The sequence below is a fragment of the Gekko japonicus genome, unplaced genomic scaffold (assembly GCF_001447785.1).
Source record: "Gekko japonicus isolate JY-2015 unplaced genomic scaffold, Gekko_japonicus_V1.1 scaffold2981, whole genome shotgun sequence".
Taxonomy (NCBI): domain Eukaryota; kingdom Metazoa; phylum Chordata; class Lepidosauria; order Squamata; family Gekkonidae; genus Gekko; species Gekko japonicus.
This window is the reverse complement of record NW_015161501.1, coordinates 170,422-195,552: the sequence shown is the minus strand read 5'-3', so window position 1 is coordinate 195,552 and position 25,131 is coordinate 170,422. Positions and strand designations below refer to the sequence as shown.

Sequence of the window (25,131 nt, the reverse complement as noted above, 5' to 3'; positions counted from 1 at the left end):
CTGTTACCTTCACACCGAAGTGGTACCTATTTATCTACTTGCAATTTCTTGCTTTCGAACTGCTAGGTTGGCAGGAGCTGGAACTAGAGACGGGAGCTCACTCCATCATGCGGCACCCGGGTCTCGAACTGCTGAACTACTGACCTTCCACAGCCTGCAGTTCAGCGTCTTAACCACTTGAGCCACCGCAGCTCCTGTCTTAGAGATGCTTTAATTTCCTGTCGGTTTGTGGCAACCTCCAGAGGTGGAGCAGAAGTACCCCAACTCTGGTTTATTTGATTTATAATTGGTTAGCCAGTTCAGACATTACACTGAACCACAGTTAGCACAAACCGAGGCTTCTGATTAGCTGCTGCAGATTTTCCGGGCTGTTTGGCTGTGGTCTTGGCATTGTAGGACCTGACGTTTTGCCAGTAGCTGTGACTGGCATCCTCAGAGGTATAACACAGAAAGATGGAGGACTCGCTGTGTCAAGGTGGGAAGAAAAATGGTAGGCAGGTAATTTATATCTACTCAGGAAGGTGGGGTAGGGCTGAGACATTATCTTGTACAATCCATATACAAAAGAACCTCCTCAGGAAAGCTCCTCCATGCAGTGTGTCACAGCCTGGGGAACTCATACATGATAATGACCCCACCTTCCTGAGTAGATATAAATTACCTGCCTACCATTTTTCTTCTCACCTTGACACAGAGAGTACTCCATCTTTCTGTGTTATACCTCTGAGGATGCCAGTCACAGCTACTGGTGAAACGTCAGTTCCTACAATGCCAAGACTACAGCCATAGAACCCGGAAAATCTACAACAGCTAATAAACCTCTAAGTTCTTCATAGTCTAGATAAATCTGAGAGACCCCACCTCTACCTATATTAAACCATTAAGGGCTGCATCATCTCTAGTCCCTTTTAGGCAATGTCTGTGAGAACCAGTGCTGTCCTGGAGGGCTTTTCAGGGATGATATTAGTCTTTTAGCTCTCTACTGGTTGTTATAAATGGCTCTTTCATATGGTTTTATAGTATGTTGTATAATATTATTGGAAACCACTTTAAGCTGTAAGGAAAAGTAGTATAAAGTGTCTCAAATAAACAAATATTTACAAAAATGGTAAAGGAAGAAATGAAAATAAAGAACTACACTGCTTGGTGCCGGATGTATCTCTTGGCAGGGTTCACAGCAAATAGTTATTTGTTCTCAGTTCATAGCCTAAGGCGATGTGGCTGGCTTCTCCAATTTGAGACAGGAGCTCAGCCATGTTGGTTGCCTTCTTAGAGAGTTTCAAGCATTCCTACAAACCAACTTACTCATAGCTCTGCATAGCTTAACTGACAGAGCCAAATGTGTACGATTCAGGAAGACTAAAATCCATTTCTGATGAGCTAGCAAGAAAGACTTTACCTAATGAGAGGACAAGTTACGACAGCCAAGAAGAGATGAGTTAAACAAGCGATCAAGCGAATTCAGTACAGTAAGCAGCTCTGAATAACAGAAAGATCAGATGGATGGACTTAATGAGATGGACCATTGTCACCCAAAGCAGGTCTTCCACATATCCAGTGAGCCATTAATTAGACCAGGAAAGAACTTCTGTAAGTTTTTCAGGCCATGACAGGAAATTCCTCGTGCTGTCCTGGAGGGCTTTTCAGGGATGATATTAGTCTTTTAGCTCTCTACTGGTTGTTATAAATGGCTCTTTCATATGGTTTTATAGTATGTTGTATAATATTATTGGAAACCACTTTAAGCTGTAAGGAAAAGTAGTATAAAGTGTCTCAAATAAACAAATATTTACAAAAATGGTAAAGGAAGAAATGAAAATAAAGAACTACACTGCTTGGTGCCGGATGTATCTCTTGGCAGGGTTCACAGCAAATAGTTATTTGTTCTCAGTTCATAGCCTAAGGCGATGTGGCTGGCTTCTCCAATTTGAGACAGGAGCTCAGCCATGTTGGTTGCCTTCTTAGAGAGTTTCAAGCATTCCTACAAACCAACTTACTCATAGCTCTGCATAGCTTAACTGACAGAGCCAAATGTGTACGATTCAGGAAGACTAAAATCCATTTCTGATAAGCTAGCAAGAAAGACTTTACCTAATGAGAGGACAAGTTACGACAGCCAAGAAGAGATGAGTTAAACAAGCGATCAAGCGAATTCAGTACAGTAAGCAGCTCTGAATAACAGAAAGATCAGATGGATGGACTTAATGAGATGGACCATTGTCACCCAAAGCAGGTCTTCCACATATCCAGTGAGCCATTAATTAGACCAGGAAAGAACTTCTGTAAGTTTTTCAGGCCATGACAGGAAATTCCTCATTTCAGTAAATGTGTTTCTGACAGAAACCCAGTGTTAAAATGTACTTTTTAGTGACATGACCATCCTTATAATAGCAATTAAAGAAAACAATACAAAGTAAAGCAAAACAAAAAATTCTCTAGATAAAAGTTCAGTTTCATGACAAAAGTTCAGGAAAATCACAGTATCTCTGGAAGGAAACAGTGATGTGTTCACAAAGGAATGATAGCCACTGAAAATGAGAAACAGGAACAAACAGCCTCAACTTGGATTTGGACGAGGATGCAGAGGCAAGCTTTACAAATGACTGGCTCAGCTCCCAACCTGGCTTTGGGAGTGAAGGCGGCAGAATATGTCCCAACTGTATTGCCTGCCACCGCATTCTGATCCCAGATTACATGTTAATGCAGTACCCCTAAGGAACAAATAAATAAGATACAGTACAGCAACCTCCCTCCAATCACCTGCAGCCTCCACCACCCCTCCGTAGAGTGGTGGGAGAAAAATGGAAGAGCAAAATGGTGTCTGCTAATACCACTGACATCATTTCCAGCTGCATAACCAGAAGTGAAGTCACAGTGCCTCAGGACCCTCTAGCATTCACCTAGAAGTCTATGGCTTTATTATAGAGGGTTTTGAGTGAACTCTAAAGAGTCCCACAATGCACTGGCATCACTTCCGGTGATGTAGCCAGGAGTGGTGCTAGGGCACTGATGGACACCACATGGCTAAGTCCCACTCTTACAGAAGTTGCCAGTAGGGATCCGAACCGAATGCACCCCCGAAAATGGTCCATTCAGGCCCCTTTTGGGCTGCTGCGGGCCGATTCAGATTCTCTGATCTGAATCGGCTTGCAGCCGAATTGCCGCCGAATTTCAGCGCCAATTCGGCCCCATTATATCCTATGGGCCATTGAGGTCAATGGTGAAAATATAGGGTATATTCTGGGGGCTGTAGGGTCGGGGGTTTGAGGGAGAGGCTCCGAACTCGCAGGGTAGCTGCTGGAGCCTCTCTCCAAGATACCCACCAAGTTTCAAGAACATTGAACCAGGGGGTCCAATTCTACAGGCCCCCAAACAGGTTGCCCCATCTCCTCCATTGTTCTCTATGGTGGGGAAAAAGTAATTTGTTGGGGGCCCATAGGATTGGACCCCCTGGTCCAATGTTCTTGAAACTTGATGGATATTTTGAGGTATCTTGGGGAGAGGCTCCATCAGCTACCCTGTGAGTTTGGAGCCTCTCCCTCAAATCCCCTCCCGCCCCAAGAATATACCCTATGTTTCCACCATTGACTTCAATGGCCCATAGGATATAATGGGGCCAAAATTGACATTCAGCTGGCCTAAAGACTCTGAAATGGCTCCTACTGCCAAAATTGACATGTGGGAGTCTTTCTGCCGGCTGAAATTGATTCTGCCCGATACGGCCGAATCCGAATCGGGCCAAATTGGGGTTTTTTGCACACCCCTAGTTGCCAGGACAACATGCCCTCCCCAGTACTCCCAGGGATACATAAGAACATAAGAGACGCCAATGTTGGATCAGGCCAAAGGCCCATCCAGTCCAACACTCTGTGTCACACAGTGGCCAGAAATACCAGTGCCATCAGGAGGTCCAGCAGTGGGGCCAGGACATTAGAAGCCCTCCCACTGTTGACCCCCCCCAAGCACCAAGAAGACAGAGCATCACTTGCCCCAGAGCCCCTAGCTATACCTTGTGGCTAATAGCCACTGATGGACCTCTGCTCCATATGCTTATCTAATTCCCTTTTGAAGCCGTCCATGCTTGTAGCACCCACCACTTCCTGTGGCAGTGAATTCCATGTGTTAATCACTCTTTGGGTGAAGAAGTACTTCCTTTTATCCGTTCTAACCCGACCACTCTGCAGTTTCATGGAGTGCCCACGAGTTCTTGTATTGTGAGAAAGGATACATCTAGGTGTGTTTATTTAGAAGCACTGAATTTAATGAGATTTACTTTTTAGTTTAGGACTGCAGTCTAATTTAATGTGTTACTTTACCAAGCCTGTTTTCAAAAATATTAGGCAGGGAGAAAGAAGTTAATTTAGGCCTAAAATAGTATACTTTATTAGCCACATACCAATAAATTCTCTATCAGAACAAACCACTCTGGTCCCCAATTTTGTTAACTGTATTTACAGTCTGCCTTTCTCACTGAGCCTCAAAGAGGATTACACAGTGTAAGTCAATAACAGTTCATGCAAAGAAACTTCTAATAAACACAGCGTAGGCTGACAGAGTCACTATGAGGAACCATTTGATCAGCAATGTACTAGGACTAGAATTACTAAAATCTGAGAGAGCATAGAACATTAGGCATGCTACAGAGTGTGGATTTACCATGAAGAAAAACAGTATTACATTGGGAGATACCTTGTGTTGTTTCATAATTAATATGCACAAATAACCAATAATACATCTTATATACAGTGGTATAATCCACAGCTTGACCTGGATAGCTAGGCTAGCCCAATCATCAGATCTTGGAAGCTAAGCAGGGTTGGCCCTAGCTAGTATTTGCATGGGAGACTGCCAAGGAATACCAGAGTGGTGACACAGAGGCAGATAATGGCAAACCACCTCTGAACATCTCCTGCTTCGAAAACTACATGGGGTTGTCCAGAAGCCAGATCTGACTTGATGGGGTGGGGGAAAACTGTCCCTTTCTCTTTATAAAGCTACTTTCCTTATTTCATTCTTTCATCACATTCCATTCAGTTTATTAATGCTCACAGACCAATTGGTCATAGACAAATAACTTCAGAATAACTTAAAGATACCATTCATACAGTACAACCTGATTGCAGCTCATTTGGTCATGGAAAAATAACAAACCCCCTTCGATATCAGATTGGTTTAAAAAAAACGGGATATTAGACCAGCAATCCCAGGTTGATTCAAATCAGTATGTTTCCTCTTTCACTGAAATGTGGTACCAATCAGTGTTCCATCTAAACTGAGTTAGTGTGAGCTAGCTCACAGTTTTTTAGCCTCCAGCTCACACGTTTTTGTCTTAGCTCAGAAAGGATGGCTCCAGAGCAAACTAATTGATGCAGTAACCAAATAGCTCGCTCACAACTTTAAGGCCAGTAGCTCACAAAGAAGAATTTTTGCTCACAAGACTCCATAGTTTAGTTCATTAGTTCATTTCTTCCATTCTAAAGACATATTATTTCTTTGGTTTTGTTTTATAGACAGTTGTTGATATTTTATTGCTGATTGTAGGTATTATTACTTCAAGTCTGATGTGGTTTCGTTAGAGGCATTGTGAATGGTTTTATTGTGGTAATGGTTTTGTAGTCTATTTAATTTTAATGGTAATATTGAATATCTATTTGTTGTTACAATAAAATAAATAAATCATAATAAAAATAAAAAAGACCAAACAAGCAAATAAAGAAAAGATACAAAAGACATAATTATAAATACAGTATTTACATTATAGACTATCATTATTAAATGCCATAGATAAAAATTTTACCACTGCAAAAGTCATAAGGGTTGACATCAGCTAACAACTTAGCTACAGTCTCCAGTTCTGAAGCTGGAGTCCATTTTTGAACATAAACTGTAATCCACTTGTCTCGGGCAATACTATGTTTATTACAGTCAATAAAACATGCCAAATAGTATCTAATCTTCCAGATTTACAATTGCAAAGCTGCTCAGAAAACAGCATCCCTGCAAACCTACCCAATAATTCCCCTCACAGCAACACATTTAATCTTGCTTCAGATAATAGGATTCAATATTTAGGCACTGTTAGGAGCTTACAAAAATCAAGTAAGGTCTCTGGGACTGGAAGACCTAAATAATACAGGGAGCACACCCTCCGAGCTCTACGACAAGTACCCCATTTATCAAAATGTAGCATAGCAAATTTAATCAATTTACACAGAGGTTTATTCCATTTTGCTTTTAAAACACCAAAGAAAACCCCAGTTTCTATATCTTACTATCAGCTAATTTTGATCATGTACTTCAAAAACCATCATCATTAGGAAGTTGATACAGATAACATCGTTCTGAAGAACAGCTTTTTAATCCTGAACTATTCTGTTATAGCCCTATTAAAGGTTCCCCTTGCTCGAAAGCTAGTTGAATCTGATTCTAGGGGGCAGTGCTCATCTCCGTTTCTAAGCCAAAGAGCCAGCACTGTCCGAAGATGTTTCCGTGGTCATGTGGCCGGCATGACTAAATGCCGTGGCGCATGGAACACTTGTTACCTTCCCACCAAAGTGGTACCTATATATCTACTTGCAATTTCTTGCTTTCAAACTGCTAGGTTGGCAGGAACTGGGCCCAGAGACTGGAGCTCACTTCATCACGCGGCACTAAGGTCTCGAACTGCCGAGCTACCTACCTTCTGGTCTGCAACTCAGCATCTTAACCTTTATTACCTTTATAGAAAAACTCTCCTGAACAACCTCGTTTATCATTCAGAAAGACAGGCGCCTGGGAGCCTTCCTGACCTCCTCGTGCAGGCCTACAAGGTGGGGGGGTCACAACAGAGAAAGCACACATATGGGTGGTTGTTGGTCTTGTCTGTTTGCAGGGCCTGCAAAAGGCCCTGAACGGAGGAGTGAAACAGACATAGCTGAACATAGGAGAGGCGGTCCTGCACGGCTTTGTACACTTGCTAGTCAGTACCCTGAACTGAACCCTGTAGATGATGAGCAGCCAATGGAGTGGCTGCAGAATGGATGTAATGGGTGTGCTCATCTAGCTCCTGATAAAAACCAAGCCACAGCATTCTATACCAACTGGAGTCTCCAGACTGACTTCAAGGGTAGTTCCCATGGACAAAGCACTACAGTACTCTAATTTTGATGTTCTCATGGCATGTGTTATGTATTGAGCCTGTCTGAATTGAGCCTGAACTGTCCTTGCAAAAGGACTTAGCTTGGGATGCATAACGATAGATCGCTAGGATCCTAGAATGGACCAGTAGGGAGACAGGGATTCTAGAGTAAACCAATTGGGAAACAACGCAGTATAAATAGCCTATCGTTGGGAGTGGGGTGTGTTTTGGGTGTAACCCTTTTCAGGCATAAATACCTGGCTTCGGCCAGGGATCGCCAGTCTTCTTTCTCTTGCTGAATCACTAACAAACTATGAGCTGATCACTTCTACGCATCTGAACCCAGTATATTTCAGCATGGATCCAGCCAGTGGCTGGAGAGGCTGAGTGAAGGCTTGACTTAATTAGAAGCTTTTGTTTTTTTTGCAGCTGCATTAACTTGTTTCCCCAGCAGTAATGCTGAGTCCAATATAACCTCTAGGCTCATAACTGAGTCACCAACGATCAACTGAACTCCATCAAAGGGGGAAAGTACAATGTCCTTCAAGGCCTCCGCTTTCCCAATGATTTCTGGAACGCAATACCAAGAATCACAGTAAGTCATATGTGGCACTCTCTTTTGAAACTGCTTCAGTTTGTATGTTATTTCCCATTACTAAAATCCCAGTCTTGCAAACATATTTTTGCTGCCCTCTAGTGGAATACAAAGTTCAGAATTTTTTCTTGTTTTTTTATTCTAACAGTCATTTAATTCTAGTGAAAATAAATAACAAAATACTGGCACTTATCTTAGGTCACGAGTCTGACATCTCAAACTTGTGAACTAAATGCAAGCTCAAGAAGCTATATGGAAACTCATAATTAGGGTGACCGTTGCAATGCCAAACAAGTCTAATACAAATCTCTAAACATTTCTCACTCTCAATTTAAAATGCACACTAAAAGATTAATTGTTAATGAAATATTTAGACTCGATTCTGATTTTACCAATGAATTGTTGTAACTCATTATATGGCTAACCATTTTAAGAGCTAAGGTATTTGATGACCGTTGTTAACTGAAGTAACCATTTCTTGTGCAATTAAAATGGATTTTCTCAACTTTTGACAACTGAGAAGTAGGTGTCCTGTAGCACATATGTTAGGTATGTTGGTATATTCTGTAAATTAAGAACCCCGATGTAGGAGAAGGACACTTGGTGAGAATGAAATACATTGTTTACACATGACTGGCTAAAATGTGAGAGCAGCTTCGCTACTAGAGTTTCATAACTGAGAGTAAACTCAGACATTGAACTACCTACCGACATCACATGCAACAGGTTATGCACCCACAAATGTATACATTGCAAGTGATTTAGGACTGCCAAAAATGAATACTGAAAAAATGAAGGTCAAAAGGCATGCGTGCATTTATGTTTACCAAAAATATCATAAGAGTGCCAATATTGTAAGAGTGCCATTTAGTATTAGCACAATGACTTACATGTTTGCTCCTTTCTAAAACTCCAAGTAATCAGTTTTAGATATTACATTATCCAGCCTCAAATACAACAGACACAATGAGGCCATTCTTATCACTGGAGAAGACACAAATGCCTCCATCCAAGTTCTGTAGGACCTGTTTCAATAGCTGCTGCTCTCTTCTCAGCAGACAGCCACACTCTGTTTAATCCCATACCCTCCCCCTCTCTATATATAACTAAATTTTATTTACCATGGTGATAGTAACAGCTTTAACAGAATCCATTACCTACAAAGCGAGGAGCACTTATGTAAACCACGCAAACTGAGTACCACATAATTGAATAGCTATAGGAAACAAGGTGATTTTTTATATAACTTCTGATAACCATGATGTATACATATGAACACCGGCACAACTCAATTGCCAGTGCTTTCATGAATAAAAATTAGCACACTCAGAACTACTGAACTACAGAACAGCTGAGATGATGGACCAAGTGGCCATTAGATCTTAAACAGAATTACATCCCAAGTTCATTGAAATCAGTGGTTTTAGAAGGGTGTAATTCTCCTTGACAAGGCACTATTGAACTGCCTCCCTCCACCTCCACATTGCTGTCTGTAAGTTACGGAGTCACACTTTCCCAAAATATAGCACCAATCTGGCAGGGATATCTTTATCCTTCCCTATCTAACTTATCCACAAACTCATGTCCACTATCTGTAAGATGTCTACTTAACAGCTATAGCTAATGTGATAAATTGCTGAAAAAAGTGTGGGCTTGGGGTTTCTCTTCCCAGGGTGGTGGTAGTGGAAAAGAGCTGAACTACTAGGTAACTCCTGCCTGAGGCATGAGGGAAGAAGCAAAAGCCTATGTGGAGTAAAATTCTCAGCCAGAAGCATGGGCCAGGACAGCAGCAAATCCATCACCACTGTTCCTTTGCTTGGTGAATGGTAAGAAGTGGGAGGTACTGCAGTTTCCAAAGTCAGCAAGTCCAGCTGCGTCCTTGTCCTCTCTCACCTCAAAAGTCAAAGCAACCCGGAAGACAGTTTCTACCAGACATTGTGGCTTTCATTGTCTCTCCTCTCTATTGGTGAATGAGTTCATGCTTTCTCCCCCCCAACACTCTCTGCATGCACACTGAATCACCTTTCACATCAACCCCTCCCCAAACTCTGCACAGCAGCACTAACCAGATCTATACACGCAGATGGAAGATGACCCTCCCCAGCCAAAAAAATATCTGGCACCACACATCTGATGGCATCATACACCAAAGCTCTTGAAAGACTGCAGAACAGCACTTTGAACCAACAGCCCCTTCCGGTTTTGGAAAGTGTTAGCAGAGGACATCACTGTCAGAAGGCACATGTCTCACAACCTATGCTTTATTGAGAGCATCTGGAGAGACGCAATTTATATAGCAGCTAAGCCCTCTAAAATTAAAAAAAATCACAGCTGTTTAGCATGCATGTCTCCCAAGGGGTGCCACAAGTAAAAGTCCTGGCTAAGGTTAAACAGACTGTGAGGCATGCGTCATGGCCTTTTTTAAAATGCTTGTGAAGAAACTTGACTTCGCGTTGGGTACTCCAATTGTGAAGTGAACACAAACAGCAGTGATGTTACAGAAATAAAACTAGCTGGAAGTACTAATTGTTTAACTTGAGACACATAAGAACGGTTTAATTGAGACACAGAAGAAACTAGTACTCATATTGAAGGTTTCTTAGGCCTTAAATAAATGCCAGTACAGTTCATCTTACAACTTACAAACTAGGTATTCATTGTTTTAAGATAATGAAACAAGAGATACTGATGACTAGATGCTTAAATTTGAGAATTATTCCTAGGATACTGAGAAGTCCAGCAATACTGAAAGCGAGACAGGTATGCAAGGGAGCAACTTTTATATATTACCTAATACGGTGACTGCATGTTTACACTTCCTGCCAAGATGGATAAGAAGGTACATTAATGTAACTGTTAAGATGGGTCATAACCAAAGGCCTTTGTCACTCCTGCTGCACAGTGAGCCTCGACCAGTTGAGACCCCGTCAGCATTTATTTTAAATGCTCAATGCTTTCTATACTCAACACTGTACAGTAACTTGCTCCAAGGGAGGTTATGAGTTACCCTAATTTGTCCTTTTTATTGGGCACTAAGGTCCTCTGAAATGTCATAACTACTACGTCTAATGCTGTTACACCTAATCTTTTTCAACAGTTTGTATGAGGAAGTATCAAAGCATCCCTTGGTAAATGAAACAATTCAAAGTATGAATACAAAAGACAGCAGATCTCTACCTTCTCCTGGGTTAACTGCAGCTGGTAGACTGTCCCAGTCTAGGACCCAGGTAGGGTTAGGATGAGGACAAAACACGGCTTCAATACCATTAGCCTGTATTTAAGGGGAAATTGCAGTGAGGTCAGGAAGCAATGCCCTAATGCAATGGACAGTAAATTTGCTTAGTAGCACATGTCCTATTCAGAGTATTTTCTCCCCCTCCCCCCCCAAACGTAATTCCAAGAGGTGGGGTGCCTTACAAAAACATGTAGCTTATATAAGGAGTCTTGTTGGTCTGCACTACAACAACTAGTTTTGAGTTCAGTAGCACCTTAGAGATTTTAGGGGTATAAGCTTTTGAGAGCTAAAGATGACTTTAGCCAACCTAGCAGTTTGAAAGCAAGAAATTGCAAGTAGATAAATAGGTACCACTTTGGTGGGAAGGTAATAGCGTTCCGTGCGCCTTGGTGTTTAGTCATGCCGGTCACATGACCACGGAAACGTCTTCGGACAGCGCTGGCTCTTCGGCTTTGAAACGGAGATGAGCACCGCAACCCTAGAGTCGGATTCGACTGGCTTTCGAGCAAGGGAACCTTTACCTTTACTTAGCACCTTAGAGATTTTAGGGGTATAAGCTTTTGAGAGCTAAAGATGACAAAGGGATCTTTGACTCTTGAAAGCCCATACCCTCCAAATCTTATTGGTCTTTTAAGGTGCTACTGGACTCAAATCAAGCATAAAGATGGGTCATTGGGCTGGCAACCCCTGGGACCACACAGTTTTGGGGTGGATTCACCCATATCTGAGAACGAATGTAACTGAGAGGCTAAGAGCGTGAGCCCAGAAGTCCCCAATTAAAATCTCAGCTGAGTTATGAGCTCCCTATGTATCAAACATTTTTCAGCCTTGGTGTTCCCATCAACAACATAAGATTAATAATACTGGCCCACATTGCATGACTTTTGCAAGATTAGTAAAATAAGTTGCATCAACAGAACTGTAAAGGGAAGGAACCTATTCACGACAATAAGGATGGACAAAAGATTGTGCAGTGCTAGAATACTGTACATCAGTTATGTTTCTGCTGGTGCCAGAGGTTACCCAACTTCAGCAAGCAGAAAAATAATCTTTGAATTTAATTTTTCTCTTCTCGTATCATATGAGGTGTTAAAGTGTTCCTCCATGAAGAGAATATGACTTTAGCACACAGAAATGCAGCTTTCAATTTAACCCTGTAACTAAGTCATCCACAGATTCTTGTTAAGCCCTAATTAAGTGTCCAGAAATCTTTATCACTCCAAACACAAGCAAACACTTTTATGGTTAGCAGATATAATCAGTTTAAGTAATTATTCAACTACCATTAACTTTGTCATGGTTGGCCTTGGGCCACCTATGAACTGAGCATCTTCATTCTCCTCTTCCGGCTCATCAGAAGCTGTGCAGGGTCTTTGTGGGCATTCAGCTTGGAAAGAGGACGAGTCCTCCTGATACTGGACAAACTGCATTTTGCATTTGACAGCAGCCTTCTTTACTCCTGGTACTTCCTGAACTCTCTGGTACCAACTGGATATTAAAGGCAACGCCAGCATTTTGTCTTGATGATTTTTGCTGAAAACCTTAAAGATGGAGAATATAAAATTCTGTTTAACTATTAAAGTATTTGGAGACACCTGATGCCCAAAAAGTGTGAAACAGAGAGCAATTTTCCCGTCCTTATCGCATTTGCTACATCTAGTGGAAGAACAGTGGGTGGATAGGGGGAGCACATGGCTTAATTTGTGGCAGTAATGTAGAGAAGGGATCCCCTTCATTTGTTACCAGATTATAGTTGAGAGCTGGGCCTCAGAACCAATGCCTAAGTAAGTTCCAAAACCCCAATAAGGGACAGTTTGTGTGCACACTGATTTTCAATTATCAGCGACAGTTTCACAGCTTAGACACAGCTTTGCCTCACTGAGCTTACAAAACCAGAACATACTAGGGAGGGATTTGAAAAAGTGTGCCTTGCACACGAAAGTTCATACTTTGAATAAACCTTTGTTGGTCTTAAAGCTGCCACTGGACTCTACGTTTGTTCTATGCAAAACAATATTAACGTAAATACAATTTAACAGTTTCTATATTTCGTAATCTGCCATGAGTCTCTGTGAGAAAGGTGTAATAAATGAATTAAAGATATATAAGAACATAAGAAGAGCCCTCCTGGATCAGACCAATAGTCCATCTAATCCAGCATCCTGTTTCACAGTGGCCAACCAGTTCCTCTTGATGGCCAACAACAGGGCACAGAGGCTGAGGACTTCCCTTGATGTTGCCTCCTGGCTCTGGGATTCAGAGGATTACTGCCTCCAGAAATTTCTCTAATCCCCCTTTAAAGCTGTTTATTCCTGTGGCCATCACGTCCTCTGGCAGTGAATTCCACATTTTAATCACACTCTGTGTAAAGTAGTATTTCCTTTTGTCCATCTTGAACCTACTTGCTCATCAGTTTCATCAAATGCCCTTGAGTTCTAGTAATTTGGGAGAGGGAGAAAAAGTTCTCTTTGTCACCTCTCTCCACTCCATACAGTTGTCAGCTATGCTGCCATGGGGGTTGGGATGTTCTTTCAGTGTCTGTGTAAATTGCTTTCGCATTCCTTTCTCCCTCTGCTCTGCGCTGAAATGCTAAACTCCAAAGCCGTACAGGTGATAATGTGTGTTGTCTGCCTTCAAGGCTGACTGTGGGAGCCGCACAATACCCAGCTTCGCCTAGTAACGCTTGCCGGCTCTAGCCCGCGCGCGGGAGGGTGCCTAATTGGCCAGCGCAGTGGGGGGGGGTGCATACGAGTGCCCTATATCTCATTAGGTTCAAGAGGCAACCGCTATTCTTAACAGTAACTATGTTAATGCATCTATGGCTCTTCAATAAAAGTATAACCTTTCAAAAGAAGTGTGTACTCCGTTGTTGGCTGTGGGTTCTGACAGCAGTCATCTCTCTTCTAAACTGAAAAGTCCCAGCTGCCAGACTCTTCAGCCTTTCCACCACCACCACCATCATCTCAGTTGCCTTCCTCTGTACTTTTTCCAGCTCTGCAATGTCCTTTTGCAAATACAGTGACCAGAACGGCACACAGTATTCCAAATGAGCTGCACCATAGATCTATACAGGGGCATTACAATATTGTATGTCCCTTTCCTAATAATCCCTAATAGAGTTTGCCTTTTTTTTTTTTACCACTGCAGCACACTGGGTTGACACTTACATTGAGCTATCCAGTATGCCCCCAAGATCCTTTTCCCTCTCAGTCTCAGGAAGTTCAGATCCCATTAGCCTATACGTGAAGCTGGGATTTTTTTGTCCCAATATGCATCACCTCACACTTACCAACACTGAACTTCATTTGCCACATTGTTGCCCACTCACCTAGTTTGTGGAGGTCCTCTTGGAGTTCTTTACAGACAGTCTTGGTTTTCACCATCCTAAATAACTTGGTGTAATCTGCAAACTTGACCACTACACTACTCACCCTCGTTCCAGACCATTTATAAATAAACCAAATAGTAGCAGCCCCTTCTGGGACCCCACTATTGTGAGAACTGTCCACTGATTCCTGCTCTTTGCTTCCTGTCATTTAGCCATTTTTTAGTCCATAAGAGAACCCATCCTCTTATCCCATGACTGCTAAACTGATTCAGGAGTCTTTTGTCAAAGCCTTTTGAAAGTCCAGGTATATAGTGTCTACTGGGTTACTGTTGTCGACATGTTTGTCCACTTTCTTGAACAAAGAACAGTACACTCCTATCTGGGATAGTCGTCCTCTTCGACAGAGCACGCAGCTTTGGGAGGGATGCACATGAAGGAGGGAGGGAGGGGACCAGTGTTCCCTCTAAGCTGAGTTAGTGTGAGCTAGCTCACAGTTTTTTAGCCTCCAGCTCACACATTTTTGTCTTAGCTCAGGAAGGATGGTCCAGAGCAAACTGATTTATGCAGCAGCCAAATTGCTCGCTCACAACTTTAATGCCAGTAGCCCACAAAGTAGAATTTTTGCTCACAAGACTCCACAGCTTAGAGGGAACATTGGAGGGGACACCCACCTAGCCAGCGAGATCAGCCAAATCAAGGAACTCCAAAAGATTAGTGAAGCAGGACTTCTCTTTGCAGAATCCATGCTGATTGTCCCTCAGCAGGCTTTTGTCCCTCTATGTGCCTAACAATTCTATCTTTGATTACAGTTTCTACTAATTTGCCTGGGACAGACATCAGGCTCACTGGCCTGTAATTTCCTGGTTCTCCACTGGATCCCTTTTTAAATATTGGTGTACCATTTGCTGCTCTCTAATCTTCTGATACAGCGGCTCAGTTTAGTGATAGGTTACAGGTACAGGTTAGTAGATCGACTATCTGACATCTGAGTGCCTAAAGAACTCTCAAGTGTTTGCCATCAGAACCTGGAGACCTATCAGTTTTTAATATCCTCAGTAGGTCTAGAACTTCATCTCTGGTCACCTGAATTTGGCTTAATTATTCAGACTCCCTTCCTGAAAATAGGGGCTGTGGCATGGGTACATGGCTCCACACTTTCCACAGTGAAGACAGAAGCAAAAAAGTCACTGAGCTTCTCTGCCATCTCCCCATCTTCCTTTAGCAATCCCTTTATTCCTTTGTCATCCAAAGGCCCAACTGTTTCTCTGGCTGGTTTCCTGCTCTGGATCTGTTTTTAAAGATGTTTCTTGATGCTTTTAGCAACTGGCCCCTCAAAACCTCTTTTTGTGTGCCTAATTATCAGCTTACATTTCTCTTGTCAGAACCTGTGGTCCCTCCTGTTCAATTCACTGGGGCAGACCTTCCACTTTTCAAAAGAAGCCTCTACTTTTTTTAGTGCCTTTCCTAGTGCATTCTATTTGGTCTTCTATTAGTGTGGTTTTAAATAGCTTCCAAGCATTCTCTAGGGATCTGACTCTCTTGTGTTTCCCCTACAGCTTCCTTTCCTTTTTCCTACTCCCCTCATTTTTGTAAAGTTTCCTCTTTTGAAATCAAATGTTACAGTTTTCGACTTTAAGGGTAACTTTCTTTCTTTTCTTTTCTTTTTTTTGGCCCCCCGGAGGGTATTTTTTTATTGCATTTTATATATAGACTACAAACTACAATGAAAAAAGGGAGGGGTACTACATTTAGGGAGAAAGTAAAGATAACCACTACTGACTAAAAACCCAAGAGAGGAGATCTTCAAAATAGCTTATATACTATACCATCCCTTTAAACGCTACATTCTATGAACTTAGTCAATCATGCTTTTATAACTTTTAAATCTTAAGTTTAACTATTAGGAAAGATTCCCTCAGCATCTCCATGTTAAAACATCTTATTTATCAGAGTTCCATTCGGAGTCTTTCAACCTTCATTTCTTCTTGTCTTGTTTTTTTGTTGTCTTATTTCAAATGGAATATCTTTCAGAATCCGAATAGTCTTGTCCTTAATTCTCAAAGGTGTCCCCGCCGTTGCTCTCAGGATACAATCCCTTACGTGCCTCTTCGAGAATCTCACCACAATTTCACCAGGCAGATTATTCTTCTTTATGGAATAGGACCTGTAGACCATATCCATTTCACTCATAAGATAGTCCACCTTTAAATCTGTCACTGGAGCCAATGCTTTGCTCATCATATGCTTCAGATTCTCTCCTTTGCTCTCTGGGACATCCTGGAGACAAAGAACCAGATTTGCTTTTTCCATTTGTATTTGTACAAGCTGTTCTTCTGTTGAGTTTTGCTTCTTTTCCAATTTATACACCTTTTTCTTCACCTTTTGTGTGGTGGCATCAACCTCTTTCACTTTCTCTGTTGTTTGGTCCAGGATTTTAAGTGTATCGTTGATTTGTGTCTGCTGGGTAGATATGCATTGATTCATTTTTGACAGCTGCTCTTGAAATTAGTCATCTGCTCCAGCAGGGGGCGCAGGGACTCTGCCATCGTTTTAGCCAACTCGGTGGTTCCTTCCGGTCTTGGACTCTCAGCTCCTTTCGTTTTTAAAAGCTTCTCCATCCTCTTCCCCGCCATCTTTTTCGATTGTTTACTTTCACCCAACTTTTAAAAGTCTCTGAATTTGCCCTCCACCGCTCATACGTGCCTTGGTAAGTCTTTCCAGCAGTTTTTTAACCGCTTTGCTTCTGCTCCCCCCCCATCTCGCTTAGAGTTTGTGCGCCTGGGAGGGGCCCCTCCCCCACTCGCTTTGCCCTCTAGTCCGTGGGGTTTTGGGGGAGCTTTCTTTTTAGTTTATCAGATCGCTTCCATCTGACTCACGTTCATTATCGGCCGTCCAACCTCTTTTACTTTCATTTTCCACTGCTCAATCTCTTGCGCTTTTTCCGGCCAGCTTCACTAATTCCAAACGGACACAGACGGAGGGACCATGAGGACGGAGAAGCGCCTCGATTCCCCAGCATCGCGCTGGGGAAGAGGCAACCTCTCAGAAGTCCCTTGGCCAGGAGGATTTCGCCAATCTCCTGGGGGGAGTACGATACATCGCCCCCCTCCTTTCCGCCTGCATGCAGTTCCACCCCCGGGAGGTCCGGGAGGTGTGACTGCTCAGCGTGCCGCCATCCACCGGAAGTCGACTTTAAGGGTAACTTTCCACTGACCTGAATGCGGCACTTAATAGCATTGTGGTCAAAGTGTTCTCATTTGGTGTAACCTCTATATCTCTCACCAGGTCTTGAAACCCACTCAAAACCAAGTCCAAGATCATTACACCTCTGGTTGGCTCTGTGACAAACTGTTCCAGTGCAAAATCATTTATAATGTCTAGGAACCCCATTTCTACAGCATGACTCGAGCACTTGTTTACTCAGTTAACAGTAGTTAAAGTCTCCCAGTATAACATTACCTGCCACAGCCCCTATTTACTCAAGGGTCTGATGAGGTAGGTGATAGTACACTCCCACTTTTAAATAACCCCTAGGGCCCAGTATTTCCACCCATATAGCTTCTGTTGGGGAGTTAATTCCCCTGATGTTTTCTAAATTGTCACTGAACACCAAGCACTCTAGCTCCCCCATCTTGGCTTGGAGAGTTCTAGCACTGGCATACAGACACCTCTAACATGTTTCCCTCTCCAGTACCCCTCACTTCCCTTGGCCCCTGAGTTGCCACACATGGCCCACAGTTGCCATCATGCCCTCACTCCCAAGTTCTATTACGCTCCTATCAATACTACACTGAGTGTTTACTCAATCATCTCTTTGGACTGACTTGTCCTGAAGCAGAGACTCCCTTACTCCTGTCAGCTTTCCCCAGGGATTAGTTTAAAGTTGCTCTGCCACCTTTTTTCATAATAATCACCAGCAGCCTGGTTTCCTTTTAGTTCAAGTGAAGCCCATCTCTTTTGTCCCAGAAAGTCCCTTACGGCCTAACAAATCCTGGCACCACTTTTTCATCCACACATTAAAAGTCACCATGTGGTGAAAATGCCTGTCACAGACCCCCACTCTCTATATTCCTAATGACTGAATCACCTACCACCAGAAGCCCACCTCCCCCCAATCCCTGGGGATATCCTCGGTGTGAATGGATATTGGTCTGTCACCCAAAGAAGCAGTCCCTTCTCCTCAGCCTGATGCCCTCCGACCTTGAGACTCTCACTCTCTACAACGGCAGAAGAGCTGTCAGCCCATAAGTGGGCATGTTCTGGTAAATCCCTGCAGGTCTCTTCCCCAAACCTCTCTCTCTGCAACCCTAGCCTCAAGGGAACAAACTCCATGCAAGAGAGAACTGCAAGCTCCATGCAGCAAGCACGCACCCACATTTTCCACCCAGTGGGTAGATAACAGTACATATGGCACTCTCTGCAAAACAGTGGATAGCTCCTGCTCCTCTGCTGGCTTTCTGCCTTCATAATGGGTTAGTGGTTTAAAGGGATCTAGAGTGATGCAGGGTCCCCAGGCCTGATCCCCAAACTAAGAGCCACAGGCCAAGAGCCCCTTGGCTTTTGCACTTCTGCCTGTGAGGAACCTTACAATTCAGAGGCCCACAGCCTCCACATTCAAGCAGCAACAGCAGAGGATGGAACCTACAATCAGCTCCAGACAAACAAACCTTGCTCAAAGACCAACAGACCAGACAAAACACCCAAACAGACCCAGACAAAAACACCAGCAGGCTACAAGCACCCACTCACCCTCAAACTCTGTCCTCTCACAAAGCAACCTCAGTTAATGCTCCCCAGTAATTTATCAGTTTAGGAAAAGCAAAAAAAACAAACCCCACTCACGTCTCCAGCAGCTCTCTCCTGGGTTCTTTCTCCTTGCCCAGCTGGCTCAGTTCTGACATATGATAGTGCTCTACATGCATAATTTAGTCACTAAATTCATCTTTCCGCAGTACTGTTTTTTTATTTGGGGTCAGAGATTACCCTGACCTAAACCTGAAACCCTAAAAATCGTGCACGGTATAGCCATAACTAGCACAATTAGACCGTCCCCGATGCAGCTACTGTGAATTATGACATAGAAAGTTACTACTATAGAAAGTTAGTCTGTACTGTAAGCCATAGGCACTAGGATGGGAATCACAATGAATTAAGATGGCTTGCAGGCTAAAAAAAAAAAAAAGCAGGAGCCACAGCACCCACAGCCCCATACTTTTATTGGAGAAAAGGGCTTCTTTCAATCCGTGGATTTAGATATCCACAGATACGGACCACATCTAGAATCCAAAAGAACAACAGAAAGGGTTGCAATACTTTCCAGCAACACAGAGGTTAGAATTAGCTCTAGAAATAAGTTTGTATTCTTCTGTTAAATATATTTTTAAAAAATTATGCCAGACAGGATTATTCCTGAGGAATCCCTATAGCCTAAATTCATTTGTTTTTTAAACATAGTTATTGAAGAGCAGCCAGCATTATTCGTGCACCAGCCCAACAACTAGTTCCCACAGTACTGGGCCCTTCCTACTACCTACTAGATAACAATGACAGCAGGAGGAAAATAAATTTAGTAATTCTTACCCAAAACTGATGAATGCATGGAAAGAGAACTATATCAGCCAAAGTAAAATACAGCCCTTCAGCAAAAACATGCTCCAGAGGTGGGAGTTCAGAGGTTTTCATTTTCCTAATATGAGAAGGTTCCCTTTTGGTGGAAACTGGATTTTTCTGCACAGTTAACTTAGAGAAAGATAATTCCAAATCTGCAGAAGATGATTCCTGAATTTCTCTTGATTTTCTTTCCTCTGAAGCATTGTTACTTCCTTTCTTAACAAGTGAGTTTTGCTGCTGAACTTTCTGCCTTCGAATTTTGTCATCATTATGCACTCTTACAGGTTCTCCCAACTTCTTTTCAAGATGCAGAACTTCCACAGGAATACTCTGATGCTGATCAGGAGACAGCCTCAGAAAATCCTCAACAGCCAGAGGAATGCTGATTTCACAAAGTCTGGTCCATTCACTAACCTATAATGAAGACAATGAATTAGTGGAGGGATTATTTTTATAGGGCATTCACTGCTAACAGGAAAGGAATTTCACAGGCATTCTAAACAAAAATTGTACTGTCACCTCTTTGGTTGTCAAACTGGTTACCGCAGAAAACAGAAATAGCCATAAATTTTGACAAGAGTATACTAGCAGAGTTCTAAATTAAAGTACTAGTTACACATACAGGGATGTTTTGGGATTGTGCTTCTAAAATACCAGCTTCATATACCATACAGCAAACTATTTCAGACGGTTCAATGGTCTCTTGATAATTTTGCATGGGGGTGCAGATGAAGGGGGGTTCTGACTATTCACAAGATAGGGAAAAATTCCCCAAGGATCCATCTTTAACTTTGTCCTAAATTAGCTCTTCGGAGGCCAGCATCCATTTCACTGGACACAAATTATCTTTCCATAGTCTCTTAAAATGTAAGATGGAGGCCAGCATCCATTTCACTGGACACAATTATCTTTCCATAGACGTTTACAGTGCAATCCTAAACAACTATGCCTTTATAAATCCACTACAAAGAACTTTTAAAAGTTGTAAGTATGCTTAGGATTGCACTGTTAATAAGCCAGAGTTCAATACATATACAATGATCCAGTACATTAAAGACCTTACTGATACCGCTACTTACCTCTACCCAATCCCAGGCCACATTACTCAAATGCAAAATTCTACTGTTTTAGTACAAATAAAACCCACATACTCACTTCATAACTCACTATTTTATTTACTTCAGTGGAGTACACTGAGTATCTACCATTATATTATGATGGCAGCTCTTCGCATCAGTTACAAAAACAGATCCAAAATTTACTCTTGGTTCATATGTATTTTGAAATACCAAGACAGAAATAGGTTAACTGGCCACTTTGACATTAGATTACACTCTGAGCACAATATAATTTATTAGTAGGTTATTATAAAGCAACGTTAAACTATTATGGTAGAAATACACTCACTTCAGCACAGGCTTTCAAACAGGTCTTTTTAAAACCCAAGAGTTCCAAAACGTCCTTCTTTGATGGATCAGCCTCATATGTTTTGTGTATTAGATGCCTTAACACCACAGCAAGTCCTGCTCGACAGAATGTTCCACTCTTTTCAAGGACAGCAGGTAGGCAGCAGTTTTGGACCACTGATGGAAGCTGGCACCTTTTGATAAGGCAAAATTCCAGGGCCTCAGGCAGTGCTTTGTCTGAAAACTGGGAGTCTGAAGGTATTTCCCCTGGAGATACTAAAAAGACTCTGAATGTCTTGCAGTCACAGTATGACAACAGAAATAAAGTTACAGATGTGTGAAGAGGCAAGATGCAGTCTTCTTTCTGATGAAAGTAGTCTAGATAAAGATGATCTTCAGTAAAACTACCTTTCATTTTTCTTAAAAGAAGAGACATGATTAATAATACGTATGGGATTTTATTCATGCTATTGCTCAAACGACAAAAAAAATAAATGAAGACCACTGTTTAAGCCTAAAAATCATGACATAATCTTCAGTCCCTTTTGAGACACACATTATCCAGTTCAAGAACCCATTCAGTCTGAGTGTTCCAAAACTAAAGCACTTGGGGCTTATTTGGCATAGCAATCACAGGTGATGTGAAGGTCCCCATTTCTACCATGATGTTTAGCTATACTATATTGCGAAATCATCATATCATGTGCTTTCTCACACACACTCCACATCACTGGGACTTGCTGGAGGGAGGGGACGGAAATAAGGCAAAGGGTAAGCGAGCCTAATCATCATGGGGGGTGGGGTGGGACACGACACAAGAACACAATAAAAGATCATCATCATCCTAAATGGAAAAACAGCTTATATATTTAGTTGCCAACTTACAATTATTATATATGAACAGCAACAGGGAGTCTTAGAATACATCTATTGCTACACTTTGAGCATTGTGTAAAAATTGGGATGGTTAATGCATCAATAATAGAAACAGACCTTGTGATTTAAACAGTTCTGTAACTCTGGGAATATTTCAAGGTCACTTAAGAGAAGGGGGAACTTCTGCAGCAAACATTTTTATATGATTAATGAAGCATATTTTGGGAAGTATGTAGTCTATTAAAATTCCTGTCACTGTATTTAAAAATCATTTCAACTAGATTAATTTAATGCTTAGTAGATGATACTTTTTTGTCCCTTTTGCTATTGCTAGATTAATTTAATGCTTAGTAGATGATAACAACTTTTTTGTCCCTTTTGCTATTATTCTGAAGATGATTTAACACGGAATTAAATAAGGAATTACAAATATGCAGCAATTATATGCAATTTCTGAAGGTCATTTTCTTAAAATTATAGATAAGAACACTATACATTCAGTAAGTTTTACATTTACCTTCTTGTAAATCAGACTAACGCTTGGACACTAGATGGCATGCATTCAAAGCAAGTACTGAAGCATATAATACCATACTGGATGCTTTTGTTATACTAAGAAAAATAGTGATCCATATTTAAAAAACAATAGTTGAAGATGGGTAGTCATATTCGTCTGTCTGCAGCAGTAGAAAAAAGTAAGAGTCCAGTAGCCATGGTACAGTAAGAGCTTTCGTGAGCTATTGCAGTGAGCAGTGACTCACGAAACCTTATACCGTCCCATAAATTTTGTTAGTCTTTAAGGTGCTACTGGACTCTTACTCTTTCCTAAAGAACAATATTTTTTGCTTCCAAAATCAGAATCTGGTTCAATTGCACACAATCTGGGCAGTAATATAACTTTACAATAAACAGGAGCACATTAGCACCTTAAGGACTAACACAATTTTATTCCAGCATAAATCTTTGAGAACTAAAGCCCATTTCACCAGATACTAAGGCAACAGATTTATATGGCAACCTCTTTGGAATTAATTTTGTAACATTATAGCTATGGTGTTCGGGTGGTCTGAATTTACACATACAAATCTCAAATGTATTAATTCATTAGACTCTTTATGAATATAGTCACTGCCATCCAGAAACGAATGGTACATTAAATATAAACAGGTTTTTAAAACAAGGAATATTTAAAAATTTTAAAAAATCTTGGTACATAAGATACACTGAAATTTTGTTGGTTGACCTATTGAATCCTCAACTGCCCTCTTTGACAGAATTCTCTCATCTCTCCTTATATATAAAGCTGCTTTGGGTGTGGACTCTTGAATATGCTCCCGAATCAGTTGGCCTGCTGGTATGTCGTTCAAACGGTGTCTCCACCCATTGGCTGCGTGGCTGTCTGCATTGCCGTCATCCCACCCACTGGAGTGGCGCCCAGTATTTCAACCTCAGTCTGCTCATAGCCAACACCCAGGCCAGATGCTCCAGTGGGTGGCCGCTCCTCAGGCTGAGCCCAATCCTGCCAGCGCTGCAGCAGACATCATCAGCCAAGCCCAACTGCAGGTACCCACCTGGCCTGCAAACGGACAGGGGCCGGTGCACTACTGGGGCGGAGGGCAGTGGAGGCACCCGGAGGTCGCCGAATGCGGCCGAGCATGCCTGCAGCTACCTGCCTGGCCTGTGCACCGACGGGGGCCGGCGTGTGGCTGGGGTGGAGGGCAGTGGAGGCGTCTTAGAGGCCACCAGGTGTGAAGCCAGTGCCAGGCCCTTGCATTGCCCCTCGACCCCCGGGGTCTGGGGGGGAAGCGGGGGAATGGGGGGGCTGTCTTCCTAGGGCTCATTGTATTCCTTCTATACAACGATTATTGCTCCTAGTATAGAGATATTTTCTAAAACCACAAAAGATACGATCTAAGGAGACAAGAATGAGAATGAAATACTTACCAAATAAGGAGCTAAAGTATTTAATTCTAAGTGAAGGTATCTCTTGCTTAATTAGTCATTCAAACTCTGTGTTTTAAGCTACAGATTATAAGATGTCCATCCTCAGCATCATTATTGTAGGCAACCAATTCCTAAGAGAAGGCCAAGATATGGTAAAACTGAATTAGTAAAAGTTCTTTCAATAGAAAAGTTTGTCTTATTATCTCTTGAAAATCTACAAAGTCAATGGAACTCTTAAGAACTCATTCACATAAAGCAGCAGAGTGGTATGGTACTCATTATTAGATCTGTGTAATTTATTTTAAAACATATTCCTGAAAAATATTTAAAAATCTGTGACACTAATCTCAAATTTTACCCACACTGTAAGCAACCAGTCACTACCTTGAAAAGCATCTACAAAAAAAATCAGTTTTAGCTGGTCTTATCTCAGGGCACCATTGTTACACAATAATATAGCATAATTCTAAATAAATTGAACTTGGTGGTGGAAACTGCTGTAAAGTCACAGCTGACTTACAGCAACCCAGTGGGGTTTTCAATTGCCTCTGTGTTATGACCCTGGTATTCCTTGGAGGTCTCCCATCCAAATACTTGTCAGGGCCAATCCTGTTTAGCTTCTGAGATCTGACCAGATCAGGCTATCCTGGGCTATCCTGGTCAGGGCAAAATGAATCTACTGAGTTGATAAATACAGGAAGCAATCCTAGGTAGCATTGTGTACTGCTTCAAGTATCATAGCAGGATCTGGGAGACCCAGATTTGAATCCCCACTTTGCAATGGAAACTCATTCAACATCATCAACATTTATTACGATCGAAAGATCAGCCAGTAGCACTTTAATAGCACAGTTTACATACAAATGTAAAATGAATATACAAAGATGAAAATTCATAGCCTTGTAAATGTAATGAATTAGACACAAGAGTTATTAAAAGGTTTGGAATATCTGTTTTCTTATGGACAAAGCCTCAGCACAAAATTTGGCCACTTTAGAGGTGGTCTTTCGACTTGGTTCT

At 41.9% G+C, this 25,131-nt stretch overlaps 1 protein-coding gene across 1 annotated transcript; it reads right to left on the bottom strand.

The window, feature by feature from the left end:
* Nucleotides 1-7,517: 7,517 nt before the first annotated feature.
* GSTCD (glutathione S-transferase C-terminal domain containing) lies at nt 7,518-24,164 on the bottom strand. Its single transcript, XM_015429207.1, has 6 exons — nt 24,112-24,164; nt 21,293-21,710; nt 19,856-20,299; nt 12,231-12,488; nt 10,890-10,983; nt 7,518-7,687 (listed from the first exon to the last, which is right to left on the bottom strand). The coding sequence occupies exons 2-6, from the start codon at nt 21,704-21,706 to the stop codon at nt 7,518-7,520; spliced, it is 1,380 nt and encodes a 459-aa protein (XP_015284693.1). The 5' UTR covers nt 21,707-21,710; nt 24,112-24,164.
* Between the last annotated feature and the right edge of the window lie 967 nt (nt 24,165-25,131).